Source organism: Heterodontus francisci, chromosome 18, assembly GCF_036365525.1.
Source record: "Heterodontus francisci isolate sHetFra1 chromosome 18, sHetFra1.hap1, whole genome shotgun sequence".
Taxonomy (NCBI): domain Eukaryota; kingdom Metazoa; phylum Chordata; class Chondrichthyes; order Heterodontiformes; family Heterodontidae; genus Heterodontus; species Heterodontus francisci.
The window spans coordinates 18,140,902-18,159,095 of NC_090388.1; the positions used below are offsets into that span (position 1 = coordinate 18,140,902).

Sequence of the window (18,194 nt, forward strand, 5' to 3'; positions counted from 1 at the left end):
TCTGACTTTAATCAAATTCCAAGAAATACACTCTAGTTTGAACTTTTGTCCCCATCCTTTCAAAAAACAAATCATATCAACCTGAAAAATCCCTCGCCCCCAATTCAAATTAACTTTACTAAATTAGAAAATGGAGCAGGCCAGGTATAAGGTGCAAAATTTCTATTCAATGATAGATATGTGGGAGCAAGTTAGAAAGATTAAAATACATTGAGCTGAACTTTACCACAGGCTTCAGGACCCTGATGTCGGGCCAAAAAGCAGGTGCTGAGCTAGCACCTGCCAGCAATGGGCCGGGAGGTGATTTTACTGAAGGCAGCCTCCTAATTTTTTAAAAATTCATTCATGGGATGTGGGCGTCGCTGGCCAGGCCAGCATTTATTGCCCATCCCTAATTGCCCTTGAGAAGGTGGTGGTGAGCTGCCTTCTTGAACCGCTGCAGTCCATGTGGGGTAGGTACACCCACAGTGCTGTTAGGAAGGGAGTTCCAGGATTTTGACCCAGCGACAGTGAAGGAACGGCGATATAGTTCCAAATCAGGATGGTGTGTGACTTGGAGGGGAACTTGCAGGTGGTGGTGTTCCCATGTATTTGCTGCCCTTGTCCTTCTAGTTGGTAGAGGTCGCGGGTTTGGAAGGTGCTGTCTAAGGAGCCTTGGTGCATTGCTGCAGTGCATCTTGTAGATGGTACACACTGCTGCCATTGTGCGTCGGTGGTGGAGGGAGTGAATATTTGTAGATGGGGTGCCAGTCAAGCGGGCTGCTTTGTCCTGGATGGTGTTGAGCTTCTTGAGTGTTGTTGGAGCTGCATCCATCCAGGCAAGTGGAGAGTATTCAATCACACTCCTGACTTGTGCCTTGTAAATGGTAGACAGGCTTTGGGGAGTCAGGAGGTGAGTTACTCACCTCAGGATTCCTAGCCTCTGACCTGCTCTTGTAGCCACGGTATTTATATAGCTACTCCAGTTCAGTTTCTGGTCAATGGTAGCCCCTAGGATGTTGATTGGCTGATGGTGGGCGGCTCCTGATACTGCTGGCCCTATCAGAGAGCCTGCAGCTCTGGAGCCCCTCGGCAGCGCCACTGGGAGAGGTGGGTACTGCTGATGCAAGTCAGGGATCACGAGGGCGCCTCAACATGGCAGTACCGTCCGACAGGTAAGTATAAATTAAAAATTAGAGGGCCAAGTATGGTAGGCCCTGCTAAATGGAGTGGAAATTCCTCTGGGGCGGATCGTTGGGGCCACAGGGGCTGCCTTTCTTGCCCGGCCCCCTCATGGGCCGTGGAACCTTTAGCTCCAATGACTGTCCCCACCCCGGCTGCTGCAGGGAGGCAACAGTCATGAAGTTGGCAGCCTCCCCATATGGCAGGGGCTGCCGCAATGTCAGTAAAATGCTGGCGGCTCCGTAGAGTTGCCCATAATTGGGCCTTAATTATTCTGTTAGTGGGCAGCTAATCCGCCTCCTACCCGCTGCTGGGAAACTTCCCTGGCGACGGTACAGTGATGGGGAGCTCTCTCGATGCTATTCCCTGCTATTTTACTGTCCCCCTCCACCTCCGTTCCCACTTCCTGGGGGCCAGTAACATTCAATCCATTGTCTCAAAAAGTGAAGACTGAATTATAACCTTTACCTCTCTCCTAGTTCTTTAGCATTTATATCTAGCATATACCCTAATTTTTAACTAAAATTTAAAAAAATACCCTAAAACTGATTATGTCTGTACCATTGAGTTGCCACAATAGCATTTGGTGTTCAAGTTTGTCATTGTGCTTTGATGTTCTGCTGATCAATGTGGTACATGAGCCATAACGAACATTTGTACCTCAGGAGAAGGTGCCATGTGACAGACAGTGAAGTATTCTAAGATTTTATTTTCCAGCTGTTCACTTCTTTATTCATTTTATATTGTTCAGTAGAAAGAAGACAGAACCCCCTTTTTACACAGTAACTGTTTCATGCCCTGGGGCATCAGTAAAGCTCCTTCCAATGTGAAAACAAAAGCACTGGGGAGCCGAGTTGAAACTGTTAGTGAGGTAAAGACTTACCAGAAAACTTCAGGAGCATTTCTCCTGAAAAAAGCTGTTGCATGAATACAGAAAGCTGTGTGAAATCAGGAATTTCAATGTGCTTAGACAAGTAACATTATTATTATATTACCCTTGTGAATTTCAGTGTGTTTGGATGCTACATTACTCCTCGTCCTCCTACATTATAAATCAAATAGTAGAAATAAGAAGAAAAATATTACTGTTAGAACTCCAAATACTACAAATGTATTGAGATCAATCAATATTTCAAAAACATGGTTTTGAGTGAGACACACCGTTAAATGGGTTGTACCTGCACTTGTATTTGTATCTTATCGTAACAGACAGCATCCTAGTGAATCTGTGCCGTACCCTCTCTATCCCTCTCTACCCTCTCTATCCCATTTGCCATCCTTCCGATAGCGTGGAGCCTAATACTGCACACAGTACTCCAAGTGTGGTCTTATAAAGGTTTTGTATGGATTCCGCATTTTACAGCTCAACTTTTATATTCCTTCTCTCTTGCTGTGAAGTATTCCAGTTTAATTTCAGATTTCCAGCTTTCGCAGTTTTTCTTCTCATCTTAGTCACGACTTCATTTTTGCCAACAACAACAGAGACTACACTTCGGGAGAAATTTGTCGCTGTGAAGAACTTTGATTTATTCCGAGGATATCGATGGAGCTATTTAAATACTGGGTCTTCCTCTCATCATTGGAAATAAAATCGCAGCACAAGATAAGCAGAGAATCAAAATATTTATTAAAATATTGGATTTTGCAAATAACAGAAATATTCTTACATGTTGTTCAAGTTGCCCCTGAGCTAAAATGATTTATAATTGAAAAACAGATGATATTGTTTTAATATAGAAAACCAAATGTTTCACTCAATGCACAAAAACCACAACTAAAGTATAATGATAAAAGTTTACAGTAATATAAATGATACATAAAACACTAAAAATCATAAAGCAATACAGTTTTGTTCATTTTAAAATTACATTTTCAGTTCTTCTCTAGAACTGGTGCGTAATCCATACAGAAGAATATTGCTAAGTTCAAAATATTGAAAGGCGATACAAAATATTTGAAAAGGCTTAGTACAGTTTTCTGCACAAAGTGGGAAACAAATCCGGAAATAGAAAGCTTGAGCCAGAAATGGCGTCTTGCTCGTGTACTGTTCATTTTTCACAGACAAAACTCACTTTTTAAGGTCAAATTAACAAGCATGAAATGGTCTGCACAGCCTTGCATTATAATATCTGGTAACAAGTGCAGCCCAACTGTTTTGGGACACAGCTGCAGCATTTATAATACACTGGACAAAAAAAAATGATTGCACAAACAAATGCAAGTTATGGCTTTTAAAGTTTCCTTCTTGGCCAGGCTTTGCTGCCCATTTGCCACCAGGCACACAGACTTGGCAGCAGGTTTCTCCCGAACTTCCATCAATGCCGCTCAGTGATCTGGCAAAATGAACAACTCATGCAGAATACCTACTAGTTTTTCCTCTCCACACGGGGAGCCCACAGAGAATAGACTAAACTCCCCCAAGCTGAGGTAGTCCATGTCAAGCATCAGTTCTGAATCAGGGGGACTCAAAACTTAGGAACTTCTGACAGGGAGGCAAGGACTTTACTGCTTTCACTACCAGACCATCCATCGGCTTGGCTTTGTTGTTAAAGCGCAGCTTTTCACTCTTATGTTCCGCTTACAGACTGCAACACGTGGCACGGAAAGTTTTATTACCAAACTTTTTATTTTACAGAATATATATATTCTGGTAATGTGCTTTATTTCAGCATATTCTACAAATAATTTCATAGAGATCAGTGCTCTGACTGCTATAACTAAGTGCACAAAAATATATCTGAATTATAGTTTTACTTTGACAAGAAACTGCACATCTACCATTATCTCTTCTTAACAGGTTTATATCTACATTTGAGGGATAATTTCCTGACTTCACATTCCTGACAGGGAAAATCACAGAAATATGTCAAAGTTAACCTAACCTACCCATGGCAGCATTTACCCATCCTGTTTTCCATATCCCTTCAACCCCTTTTCATTTGTTCAACTATCCAATCTGATCTTGAGGGGGGAATTTGATGCCCTGTTCCACGGCAGGTTTGGAGGCCGGGAGAGAATAAAATAAGGTGGGAACATGGCGGGAATGCGGTGTGGGGGTGGTGGCGGGTGGGGGGGGGGGGAGTTCCCCACCACCAACCCGCCTCCGCCAAAATTTAGTCTGCGGTGGGAAGATCTGTGAATGGCCATCCTGCCCCCACCACCAATTGAGGCCCTTAACTGGGCAATTAATACCCAAATGAGCACCTCTTCCCGCCATAGTGCCATAGTTGCAAATAGCCATGCGGAGGCCTGCCCTGTCGCCACACAGGAAGCATGGCACGGGCAACCATGCGGGCTGCTTCCTGGCTTCGGGGGCGGGGAGGGGGGGAGGGTAGGTGGTCCCTTGATAAAAGGCACTTAGTGCCTGAACAAGGGACATGGCATCAGGAAGGACCCCCTCCCTTCCCTTGCTGCCGACACCCCTCCTCCCTCCCCTGTGCGACCCCCCCCCCCCATCCAAGAGACCCTTCCCGCCCTGACCTACCTGAGGCCCAGTTCCATCAACTCTCCACGACCTCTGGCAGGTCCACTTGCAGCAGCAGCTGCCGGCCTCTGATTGGCCGGCAGCTCTGCAAGGACAGGACTTCCGGGTCCGGGGTCCTTGATCCCGTGGAAGGCCTCGCCGCTGCCCAGTTAAATACCTCATTGCCACTAAATTTGGCGGGCCATCCGTAGAAGAAGGGAAGCGGGGATCTCGATGTTGGTTTCCCCACCGCCAAGATAAAATTCCCCCCATAGTTTCTGCCTTGACCACTAATCTTGGAAGTGAATTCCACAGCCTCACAACTCACTTGTGTGAAGAAGTTTCTCCTGTCCTTATTTCTAAATCACTTCCATTTAATTTTGTTTCAATGGCCTCTTGTTCTTGATCCTCAACAATTGTCCATGTGTCGCCCATTTTAGAAATGCGGTGCACACACTTTACTGTCCAAAACTTTAGTTCAGTTTCCAATAACTGTTGCCAGTGACAGGAAGTCAGAACAATATTCCTCTGATATCAAACAAATTACACAAATTCACAATGATTTACTTCGAATACTGCCAGTGGAATTCTGGCAACACACATGGGACGTCCAATTCTTAAGGATTCTTACCAAAACTTGTTTATATATCATAGACTAATCAAAAAAACAAATACGAGCTCACTACTGGCTTTCATAAGTAAATACATTTCACAACATTCCTAGTCCTAGCAGATAGGTTGGTGCCGGATGGGAAGGTGAGTTGTGGACTACATGACTGATGTCAATTATGCTCTGTCATCTGGCAGCAGCAAGATCAATTTAATCAGGCAAGGCCAGGTTTTCAGCTTTTTTCTCACACTCCACCAGTAATGCATCTCGGGATGTGGGGGTTCTCCCAATCTCCTCCCACAACTTTGGCAGAAGGTGGCTGAGATCCCAGAGAGAAAGGGTGTAAATGGACCTTTACGCCATCGGGTGATTGGGCAACTCCTGTGGAAATTACTGTCAATTGTGTCCATTTGACCCAAAAGGTTTTTGCTTTATAGTTCCTTTCTTGTTTGTAGACTCCACACTACATAAATACATACAAGACTGGTCCCTCAGAAATGGTTGTTATAATATAAAGACTGACCACCAATTAAGTGCAGTTTTAACTAGAGCTACTTGGGTTGCAATTTATATCTGTATGCAGTTTTGCCACATTTAGCACGCAAACACTTTTCAGCAACCTATTTACAGTGCTACACCATCAGATTATTGTATTCAGAATAAAAAGTAATGGAAGAAGTTCTTAACGTTAACTAAATCTTTACAAAAATACCATGGACAGAAATGGGTTCTGGATTTATTGACACTTTTCACCACCCATTCCTTCCAGTACAACTAAAAGAAACAAAAACGTCAGTGTCTCATATTTACTGTTGCCACAACAAAAATGATAAAATAGATTTGTGTTCCTGTGTGATGCAGTGAACACTACACTGAGTGCACCCATGCAAAACAGCAATTACAATGTCAGGTCCCAATTTGCCACAAGAATAGTTGCTTTAAATTTGTTCCAAACTGATAATTTTATGAATATACTTAAACTAAACATTAGTATCAATGCTTTTTAATAAATAATGATAGCCCTTCCAGTGCTGGATGTTTCATTCTCTCTTTGAAAAGTGCACAAGTTTGTTCTGTACTCTACCCAACTCCGCTTTCTGGAAATGTTTATTGTTGGATTTTATAAGTAGAATTAAAGAGATGTCTAGAACTTTGCAAATGGAGTAATGTAAATCTTTGTTAAATCTTGTACATTTGATCGCAACACGAGGGACAATAAAACTGGAAATTGAATTGTTTCCCCAACATCCAACATTCTCAAGGACAGCAGAATCAGCCCCTAACCTGAGAATAGCATGATAAATTGCATCACCATAACACTTCCATTCACCTGCACTGTTTATCCTAAAGGGATTTATTACATGTACAGTCTAACAGATGGGATTTACACATGGTTATCTTGAAGGGATTTCCCAGTTTATCCTGATGGGAATTCCAATAGTTTGTCCTGATAGTTCACAGATCAAATGAAATAATAATAGGACTTAGATGGACTGAGACTCACTAGAACCTGAGTTGAGCATCTGAGTGACCAGGGAGAAGGAGAAAGGGAGAGATGTTCTTGCCAGCTATTTCAAAATGGCTTTCGTCTGGCACGTTAAAGTTAGGTTACTCTCGAAACAAATGTTGATGCTTCTTTTAACGCAGGAGGTGGTTTAATGTCAAGAGTGTACAACAGTGGAATCAGTTCCAATCTCACACACTAAACACAATGGTCAGATGTAAAAGGTAAGTGCTTGGGGTGGTGCGAAGGGCAAATTGTTATTGTAATTGTTATTGGGGGGGAGGGTGGGAAAGGGGCGTTAGAAATTTATTTACTTATTTTTGGGGGGTAGGACTTTAAAAATTTAAATTGGGTGGCAGGGCTGGCTGCCCTTTACAAATGGCGCCAACTTGAGATTGTGGCAGCTCTTTGGCGTGCGGGTCGCAATTTTTTGAGCTCGCTGCCAATTTCGGCGGCGGGCACTTAAAATCCAGCCCACAGTTGTGGGAAAAAACACTAGCCTTACAAAATACATACTAAATGTGCTCTTTTGTGTTTAGATATGAATGTGCATAGATAGTTTTAACAAACATGTAGGTCTGTTTGCAGTGTCTTTGGAAGGAAGCATAACGTGTTGCAGTAACTTCTCTGTTATTTACAAAGCTTGCTTTTCAGCAGCTTTTCATTTTCTACAAAAAAAATCAAAATTTCAGTATTTTCATAGAAACAGCCCATTTTGATAGTTGGAAGGGTAGTTATTGAACAAATTGCCTCTACCAATTCACTCTGTATAATGCAGCAGCTTCAGCTTTCTATTGAGGTATATGGTTCCATTATCTACCTCACAGGTATAGTTCTGTAGGTGGTAGTTAAGATTTCACTTCCAGAAAGGTGCTATTGGTGAAGAAGGAATAATTTTAACTACAATACTATGCTCAAAGTAATTCATTTAAAGAAAAATTGTTCTTGGGATATGAGAGTTGCTGACAAGCTCACATTTATTGCTCATCCCTAAACACCCTGAGAAGTTAGCAATGGATTTTCAATTTTAAGGTACAGAGAAAGCTAATGATGAGGACTTTTTTTTTCGAAAATGAATCACCATTTTTTGTTACTTGGACAGCCTGAAGCACTCCTTTGAGATCAATGACTCTAATATGGCTACTAAAAGTATGGAAGACAAGCATGAGTTGGATTGCACAGAAATTACAATAAAGAAACAGACCAATCCCATTCATGTTGGTGTTTATCCTGCACATGTCCTAATCCCAGGTACACACCCTGTCTCCATATCCCTTTATTCACTTTTCCTTCAACTAGCCAACAAATCTATTCTTAAATGTTGACATGGTCTCTGTTTCAATCACTAACTCCAGTAGTGTATTCCACAGCCTCACAACCCTCTGGATAACAAAGGGTCCTAAATCTCTTCTATTTAATCATATATATATATATATACATGTCCTCTCATTCTAGAAGTCTTCCACTTTCGTTCAGAGAAAGCATTTCACCTCTACTTGGCATACCCAGGTGACCCAGTAGGAGTTGGGAATTGACTGCAGGGAGATTCAGAGTGGAGAACCTTCGCTACAAGTGCGTTAACTGGTCATGTCGCTGGGCCAGATCTTAAACAGAATTTGATCTTGCAGAGGTTTGTGCTGGAGCTTCTAACCTTGGTGAAGGTGGGGGGAGTAGTGGATCAGCTGTCTGTTACACTGCCCACTGAAGCTGAAAGTTCTGCCCATGGTTTATACAAGAGGAATAATTGTGTGCAGTTTCAAACACATTGTAAATGTACACCTCAGTGAAGTTTTTAGTGGCCAATGTTGAATTTCAATGTAATTTGCATTGTTGATTGGTATACACAGAATAAAATATTTGGATACATACAGGGCTGGATTTTACCAAATCTCGGGGGATGGGCTGGGAGGCGGGGGGCAACGGAAGACAGGGTGTTGGAGTGCCCATCGCCTTCCTGCTGCCATGCCATTTTGCCAGTGGCAGGGAGGGTGGAGGACGGCCCTCCCACCCAGAGGCTAATTGAGCCACCCAAGTGTCCAATTAATATTCTCCTCCTACCACCCCTGGCATTTTACCAGCTGCGGAAGGGCCCTCTGCTGTGTGGAGGTAAACCCTGGTATGTCCCCTGTGGGCACACTGGTTGAGTAGGGGGAGGGATTCCTGTTTGGGCACTCTTTGACCCATGGAGGGGTTCTCCGCATGAATTGCCCGTCCCTGCGGCAATGGCGCCAGCTGACCTCACCAACATCAACCCTTCCCCCCCACCCCCCCACAGCCTCCGCAACCTAGCCTGACTGACCCCAGCGCCCCCAGACCCCACTTTCCTGGTTGGGAAGGCGGCGTCCTTCCACGGCATCTTCTTCTTCCAGACACAGTCCCAGCAATGGCCACCACTCCCAGTGGCATGACTGAGACTGCTAACCACTCAGATTCCTGCACATGCCATGAGGTGGAAGTCACGAAAGCAACTTTAAAGCATGTTAGCTCAAAGTCTTTGCCAAGCTGACTGAATACTTATCCCAAGTTCGAGGCGTGAGTGGGAAGGTTTCTACCATCTAGCAATGGTAATGGGCTGTACTGATGAGCTGAAATGTCGAACCACCAGCAGCAAGATCCACAAATGCAAACCCTACGCCACGTCGTGCCAGCAGGAGCTATTTAACTTTGCTAGTGATGACATGTTTGGTTACAGGAATCCAATGCAATTTCTGGTGGGAAAGGGATTCACTGCCTTCCATGGCAAAAGTCTTGGCTCCTTTGTGTCACAGGGCTGCCTCTTGCTGTCAGAGCTGACCCTGCAGTGTAATGTGGGTATCTGTTGCTACAGAACCTGCTTTCAACTTTTTGCTCATTTAGCAAATATTGTAAGGCACTTTCTTAAGTATTGTGCTCTAGCTGTAGTCCCATAGGCATCTCTCCCCATTACAGAGAGACAGATGGTGATGTGTAGCTTGAGAGTCACCACTCCTCAAATGTGGGGTAAGGTGAGGAGGCAGACCTCCAAAAACTACCACAGCTGGTACAGAGATTGAACCCACACTGTTGGTGTTTTTCTGCATTGCATGTGAGCTGGCTAGCCAACTGAGCTAACTGAACCCCCCAAAGCATCTAGAGTCAAAAGAATTTGACTAGCTCCGAATAAGAAAAAAAGTTGGTGACTGAAAAGGGCAGGACAGCGGTGAACCACGAATAGGGGTGGGGTGATAATAGGCAGAACTTGAAATGGGACCCAGATCTGCTGTGTCTCAGCCCCAATTTCCTGGAGAGGAGACATTCTGACCTGGGGTGGGGTTGGGGTCGAGGGGGTGGGTGGGGGAAAGCAAGAGGTCTCATTGTGCCTCCTCTTCCACTCCATAGATATTATCCAGTGCTACAGCGCTGTTCCCCTCACAGCAAATCAATCTCAGAGCATTGGATCATTGCTAAGAAAGAGGCAAGTTTAAAATCAGCAGATATTTGAAAGTCTGCCATTGTTTTCATTGCTTATAAGGTCTGCTCCAAGATTCTTGGCCTCCATTCAGCATGGTGGACTTCAAGGGATTGCCATAAACAGTGTAGATGCCTACCTTTATACTAATGACCTTGGCGGCAGGACATAGTAAGGGGTCATTGTTGGCCCATACTGGCAGCTGGAAGACTTGGCAGGGAGCAGGTCTTGATCTGCTATTGTGATGGAGGACTTCACCAATGGATGAAATTAGTGCCCTAGCTTGATTTGATCTTAAAGCAGCAATGCTTTTCTTTTCAGGAAATGGAAATATATTTGTACATGGAAAATTTTCATTGTATTACAGCTGATTTTAGGTGGGCTTCTCTGACCCACCTTTCTTAATTTTGACCACATTTTCTAGGCCTTACTCTGTGACTAAAGAGACGGGGAGCCTTTCCATAGCCAATACTATTGTACTGATCTAATTAAAACACAACAGACAAACTATGCAGCCTCTGCACTTTATCATGGTGTTGATAATAAATTGCACATTTACACCCTCTATCTGAAAACATTGTTAGTTCAAATCCCAGTGCCCGTTTGTGTAACTCTAACACAAATGCAGAGCAAATGAATATTTTGCACACTTCAACATTTAAGATCATAGCAAACAATTCATGATAATGTTAAAAGAGGACTCAGGGTTTAATTTCAGCTTTTGGAATAGCAATTAAACGTATTATACAGTAACTTCATCATTGTGCATTATCTCTGTGCAAATCTCCTTGAATTGCTAGCACATCAAGACCTGTCCTCAACTCTTTGACACCATGGTACCTGCCTCTTCTCAAGTTCCATTGGTGAATGACATGTCAACCATTATAGCCAGTCAATCATGTTCATCTCTGCTTATACTAAACTCAATATTTGTCTCATAATTATTGCTAAAGGCGGTGGGGGGGGGGATAATTTTACTCCTGTTAATGAGTCGCATATACTTCATTCCAAAAATGTGAAATGATGCTGCTTCAAAGACAAATGAAGCTAAATGTTCAAGTAGAAACAGATCAGGGTGTAAATTATTAATTTGTAAGTCCAGGTGGGTGCCTGCAAATGATGTTAACATATTGGTCCATCAGTATTAAACATGTCTAATGCTGAAAACATTCAGCTCTGCTACAGCCAAAATTCTTTTACTGGGCTTACACATTTGCCACATAACTAACTTTTTGTAGTGGAAACATTTAAGAATGTATGAAAACTACCTCTTCAAACTGTTCTGCAATCAATGTCTCTAAATAAGGACAAACTAATGCAATTCAAAGTAACCCATTCCCACAAAACTCAAGTGTTTAAATCTTCATTAACCACACATTACTGGAAGATTTAACTAATAGGTAAATCCTGTTTGAACAGTGATGTACCTAACAGCAAGTACTATGAAAGGTAATGAAATGATTCCTTTGGTATGCTGCAAATAGCTGTTTCAACACACAAAAATATCAGATTTACAAGACACAGAGATGTAATGCTCAATATGCCATTTGTTTTGAAGCACATACACAGGAGTACTGCCAAAATGGTCCATTGATTTTGGCCAATAGTTTTCATTCCTCAATCTTCAACATGTTTTTACTATGTTCCAGTAAGACGAGAGATTGATGGGAATTAAAACTGATTCCCTATTTGTGTGAGAGTGAAGCAAAAGGCACAAGCACCAGCCAAAGTAAGTGGAGTTTCTCCAAGAGGCTCTGCATGCTCCCACTCAGTTCGACATGCTCATTGCTTTCAGTTACTGACAAATAGAGGACATTCTGGGCTCCACTGAGCAGCCACACATGTAGGAATGTTTGTTTTAGCAAAATGTTTACCTTTAGTTAGACTTGCCTCCATGAACTATTTCCTTCTTTAACTGACTGGCACTGACTGCATTACCCAAGTACAGCTGTCATGAGCTACAATATTTCAAGAATGATGTTTTGGGCTACGATATCATTTGCTAGGAGATGACTGGGTTACCATTTATCTCTATTTCAATCATGGCTTCAATTATTGAGATAGTGCTTGTATTTGGAAAACATGTTGGGATTGAAAAAAATAAATCTCTGATACATACTCTCGAAAGCAATTTTAACCTAACTAGCCCAATGGAAAACTGACGGCATTGGGTGCAATGCTGGTTTTACAGCTTACCGGCTTTTGAGATCAACTGAGGGTGACATTGGGCGGAGTGTGAAGCCAGCATTCCAGCCAATCTCTTGGGTTACCGCCCAGCATGTCAGCTTTAAATTACTCCCACAGGGTGTCATTATATTATGGTAGAAATTGAAATAGATTGCCCATAATTCAATACAAAATACAGCAGGTACTTCTGGAACTTCCCTGGTCACTAGTTATACTGTTGCCAAGAAGGAAAGAGCCAGTGCTAACTTTAGGAAGTATCTAAGGCTCATCCCAGCCCTAATCTCATTATAACCATAGATCAGTGCATAAGATCAATAACTGAAGTAAGAATGACACAATAGGGTGTGACCATGTCCACTTATCCCCAGGTTGTGAGTGTATTGCTGTAAGGAGGGGCTGAGCATGGTATAGACACTTCCCCACTGGGAAGGAGTGGAAATCAAGAGAGTTGCACCAAGTTGCTCTCTTGAAATTCTTTACATCAACATGATATGAGCTGAGTTTATTCTACATTGAGGCCTTCTATTTACTTACCTAGAATGCAGACTTTATTAGACCATAGAATTCTATTAGTAAAGAAAAATTGTTGCATCATAAAATTCTGTCTGTCATGAAAATACCATAATATAACCATTTAAATACAAACCAAAAACCTTAGTTAAAATCAAAACTAATGGCACCGACCTAGATTTAATAGAATTATAGTACAAATATTTGAAAGAAAGCGCTAAAGTTTTTCTTGTGTGACTTATGTGCTGAAGGCAAGAGAGGCTTTGGTGCGAGGTAATGGAACATTTTAGCCTTCGGGCACCCAGTGTCTTCAATTAGCACTTCCAAATCAGAAATAGCACACGTAACTCTAGTTTAAAGCTCACTTCATTCTGCCCCAATAAAATGCCTAGCACCAAACAAAGAGTGCGCCAATGCCATTATCCATTTGATAACAGCCATCCTGTGGCTTCCGAGTGAGACTGCCAATTTATAACACCAACACCATTTATATAGCCCCTTTAACGCAGCAAAAATGTCCCAAGGCGCTTCACAGGAGCAATTATCAAACAAAATTTGACATGGTGTCAATTGCTGCCAAAATATGAGGCTGTGTGGTGCTGTGAGCTGACTGTCACTAAGAACTGGCCAAAATTCATTTCACTTCAGAGCTTTAAACTCTAGAGTTAATTCAACATTGATTTCATTTGCAGATGAATACTCAAGCTTAGATTTTCTGATTGGCATTATTTTAAAATTAAAGAGGTTACTGCCAGTGTTAAAACAACATTGATTAGAAAATCTAGGCTTAAGGGCCCCTGTCCCTCAAGCCCTCTCATATATCTAGTTAAAATCTTTTTTGAGTGGCAGAGCTCAATTTAGTTCGTTTACCAGACTTTAATCTATTTAATCTCAAAACAAGAGAACGGCAAAGGCAAGGCCTTTTCCCTCTTCATTAGGTTTCCTGAAAGTCAAACTTAATGAAAGGTTGGTTTCAAGTCTATAGAGACTTGATTAGGAAGGGTCATCTCTTCATGAAGAACAGGAGCTTATCTTCAATTATTCTTAGTCTAGTGCCCTCTTCTGAACGAAGAATATAGTGCTGAGTCTTTTGCATGCAGTTTGCAGTCTGATTCTGCTGCTGCTGCAGTACATTACTTTAATTTAGCATGGTTCCTAGCACAGATATCTTTTTGAAAAGTGTATAGTAACATCAAATTGAGCTCAATTGGGAACAAACTACTGGCTCCATTTGTTTTGCTGACATACTAATAAAATTACTTAGCTGCAACAATAATGATATGGATTTAAAATATCTGCATAATAGCAGGCTAAAGGGGGGGTGAGCATTTGGACAGAAAAAGTTGAAGGAATATTTCTCCTCCTGCATATTAACCCTTACGAACACTTCATTTCCCTGTGCCCTGCTAAATAACAGCATATTTAATTAACAATACAGTGACCTCCTGAGAACTTTAAGCTAGGGTAACGTATGAGACTCAAAGGGTTACCCTTAGGATTGAAAGGTTTACTGAATGACCCGGTGTTATGAAGCTAAAAATACTGATCCCTGTTGGAATCCTGGATATCTACCTGGAGACTGACATATATACCTTCTGAAGTGAAATAATTCCAACACTCAGTTTCAAGTGCACATTGGGAGCGAAATCAAGTTAACACATAGTGTTAAATATTAGTTTCCTTCTCGGAGGAAATTCCCAACAGCATCTGGGGATTGACTTCAATATCATCAGTGCCACTATCACAGATGTCGTTTAGTTCTGCATCATCTGGTGGTGCCTTCATGTTCTTCTCCTCCATCCTCTTCTCCTTCTCCAGCAGCCGGTAGTTGATGGCATTTGCAATAAATAAATAGATACTTGCAACTATCACGATGCTTCCGCACACTGAGTACATGTATTTGTAATCTTGAGTTACGTCCACCAACCATCCTGAAAGACAATAATGATGTTCTTTGCGTTTAACAAATGAATTGTCACCACTTCAAAGCATCCAAAACAAGACTATGAACAAATCAAATAGATTAGAGGGGCTTTCATGAGGAAAGTAATGAGAAAGCCAATTTATAAACCCAGGTCTGAATTTTCTGATTGGTGTTATATTTAACATCATCGGTGACTCCCTTAAGATAATCAGTTGGCGTAAATGCTATCGGAGACTATCATGGCGAATAAAATTGCCACAATACTCCTCTGGGTGTTGAGGATCGGCCGATTGAGAGGGTTGCATCAAGGGGTGGTTTAATGATAAGTCTGGGGGGCTGGAGTGGGACAGGTGGAGGAAGGATTCCTGCTCCTCTTGGCCTCCAAGCAGGGCTGGAAAGACATTTACCTGTTCCATCCAGCTGTTCTCACCTCAATCCCTTACTGGAGAAGTTAAATTAAAAGGTCAGTGAAATACAATTTAAAAAGAATTAATGTATCTGGAGGACTGGTAATCAGTGCAGCTTTATTATTGAAGCTGAAAATGGGTTTATTATAAAAAATAAGATTCTTTAATCAGCGTGTCTAGTCCAGCACCTGTGAGTAACCTGATTTTATATAACTGAAAATGGCTTTTAAAAACACGACAGAATTATTTACTAGTTTCATTGGTGTACAGTTGCCAGTTTCTAGAATGTTGAATTTTTTTTCAAGTTTTATTGCTTTTAAAAGGTAGTATCCTTGCACCTAAAAAAATGCTTAATTTTAAGAGCCTTCTCAAACACCCACATATAGGCACAATTATTGGAAACGTGTCATGATGATTAATTCAATCGGGTGGCCATTTTGTGGGTGGGGCCAGCTTCCGTCACAATGTTTTTGAAACCAGTGCACAAGACTGCTGTGCTGGACTTAACTTGCGCTTCAAATTCCTTGACCTTTTGCACTGGTTTGGCCAATTTTGGGCGAAATTCTACCCCTCAGTGAAGAACTCTTTCTCTTTAGTGAGCAGAAATACTGACAGTGTCCTATTACTATGCAGCCTTGGCTCTGTGATATTGAGAAGATCTACATAAAATAGCAAATGTAACTCCTTTATTTAAAAAGGGAGGGAGATAGAAAGCAGGAAACTACAGGCCAGTTAGTTTAACATCTGTCTGAGGGAAAGCTATTGTTAAAGATGTCATAGGGCGGCACAGTGGTGCAGTGGTTAGCACCGCAGCCTCTCAGCTCCAGGGACCCGGGTTCAATTCTGGGTACAGTCTGTGCGGAGTTTGCAAGTTCTCCCTGTGACCACGTGGGTTTTCGCCGGGTGCTCCGGTTTCCTCCCACTGTCAAAGACTTGCAGGTGATAGGTAAATTGGCCATTGTAAATTGCCCCTAGTGTAGGTAGGTGGTAGGGAATATGGGATTACTGTAGGGTTAGTATAAATGGGTGGTTCTTGGCCAGCACATACTCGGTGGGCCGAAGGGCCTGTTTTAGTGCTGTATCTGTAAATAACTAAATAGCAGGGCACTTAGAAAAATTCAAGGTAATCAGGCAGAGTCAAATGGAAATCATGTTTAACCAATTTATTGGAGTTCTTTGACGAAGTAACATATGCTGTTGATAAAGGGGAACTGGTTGGATGCACTGTACTTAGATTTCCAGAACGCATTTGATACGGTATTACATCAAAGGTTATCACAGAAAATAAAAGCTCATGGTGTAGAAGGTAACATATTGGCATGTATAGAAGATTGGCTAGCTAACAGGAAACAGAGGGTAGACATAAAGGGGCCATTTTCTGGTTGGCAAGATGTGATGGGTGGTGTGCTGCAGGGATCAGTGCTGGGGCCTCAACTTTTTACAATTTATATAAATAACTTGGAATGAAGGGGCCGAAGGTATGGTTGCTAAATTTGCTGATGACAAAAAGATAGGTAGGAAAGTAACTTGTGAAGAGGACATAAGGAATCTGCAAAGGGATATAGATAGGTTAAGTGAGTTGGCAAAGATCTGGCAAATGGAGTGTAATGGGGAAAATGTGAAATTGTCCATTTTGGCAGGAAGAATAAAAAAGCATATTATCTAAATGGTGAGAGATTGCAGAGCTCTGAGATGCAGAGGGATCTGGGTGTCCTAATGCATGAATCGCAAAAGCTTAGTATGCAGGTTCAGCTAGTATTTAGGAAAGCTAATAGAATGTTATCTTTTATTGCGAAGGGAATTGAACACAAAAGTAGGGAGGTTATGCTTCAGCTAAACAGGGCATTGGTGAGACCACACCTGGAGTACTGTGTACAGTATTGGTCTCCTTATTTAAGGTAGGGTATAAATGCTTTGGAAGCAGTTCAGAGCAGGTTTACTAGACTAATACCTGGAATGGGCGGGTTGTCTTATGAGGAAAGGATGGACAGGCTAGGCTTGTATCCACTGGAGTTTGGAAAAGTAAGAGGTGACTTGATTGAAACATATAAGATTCTGAGGGGTCTTGACAGGGTGGATGCGAAAAGGATATTTTCCCTTGTGGGAGAATCTAGAACTCGGAGTCACTATTTAAAAATACGGCGTCGCCCATTTAAGACAGAGATGAGGAGAAATCTTTTCTCTCAGAGGGTTGTGAGTCTTGGGAATTCTCTTCCTCAAAAGGCAATGGAAGCAGAGTTTTTAAATATTTTTAAGGCAGAGGTAGATAGTTTCTTGATCAGCAAGGAGGTGAAAGGTTATCGGGGGTAGGAGGTTACATGTGGAGTTGAGGTTACAATCCGATCAGCCATAATCTTATTGAATGGGCAGGCTTGAGGGACTGAGTGGCCTATTCCTGCTCCTAATTTGTATATTCGTATGACATTATTAAATTTTAAGTCACAACGAATTTTTAAAAAGGGAAAGGTCATTTGCTAATTTATTGGCACATGTCACTGACACACTGAATAAAAAATTAAATGTTGGTTAGAGAATATCAAGCTTAGCAACATGAAAGCTAATGCCAAGGACAGTATTTTTTAAACTCCCACTTAGTACTAGCTTTGTTCAGTGGCAGCACTTTCACCTCAGTCGGGAGATTCTGGGTTCAAACCCACTCCAGAACTTCAGTGCATAATTCAAGCTGCTACTTCAGTGTAGTGCTGAGCGTCGGAGGAGCCGTCTTTTAGATGCAACATTAAACTGTGGCCTCGTCTGTCTGCTCAGGTGGACATGAAAGACCTCATCTCCCAATTAGCACCATCGAAACAGATTAACTGGACTATTGGGGAATTTTGCTATATGTAAACTGGTGGCCATGTTTACCAACAAAACAACAGTAGCCTACCATTCAAAAAGTAATTCATACAATGTGAAGAGTTTTGAGGGGGACTGAGAACACACAAGGAGACAGACATATGTGAGTCTTTCAATAATAGGCTGATACTTATCATGCTAGGCC

The 18,194-nt window shown here is 42.0% G+C and overlaps 1 protein-coding gene across 3 annotated transcripts in view; it reads right to left on the reverse strand.

The window, feature by feature from the left end:
- Nucleotides 1-18,194, reverse strand: part of LOC137379480 (monocarboxylate transporter 2-like) — a 237,364-nt gene that overhangs the window by 79,222 nt on the left and 139,948 nt on the right. For 2 of the 3 annotated variants that reach the window (XM_068050367.1, XM_068050368.1), the window contains exon 5: nt 9,069-14,793. The exons of the other annotated variant lie outside the window; for it this stretch is intronic. In XM_068050367.1, coding sequence (XP_067906468.1) covers nt 14,528-14,793 — 266 coding nt within the window. In that variant the 3' untranslated portion in view covers nt 9,069-14,527. Of the gene's footprint in view, nt 1-9,068; nt 14,794-18,194 lie in introns of those variants that run through there. 3 annotated transcript variants of the gene reach the window in all.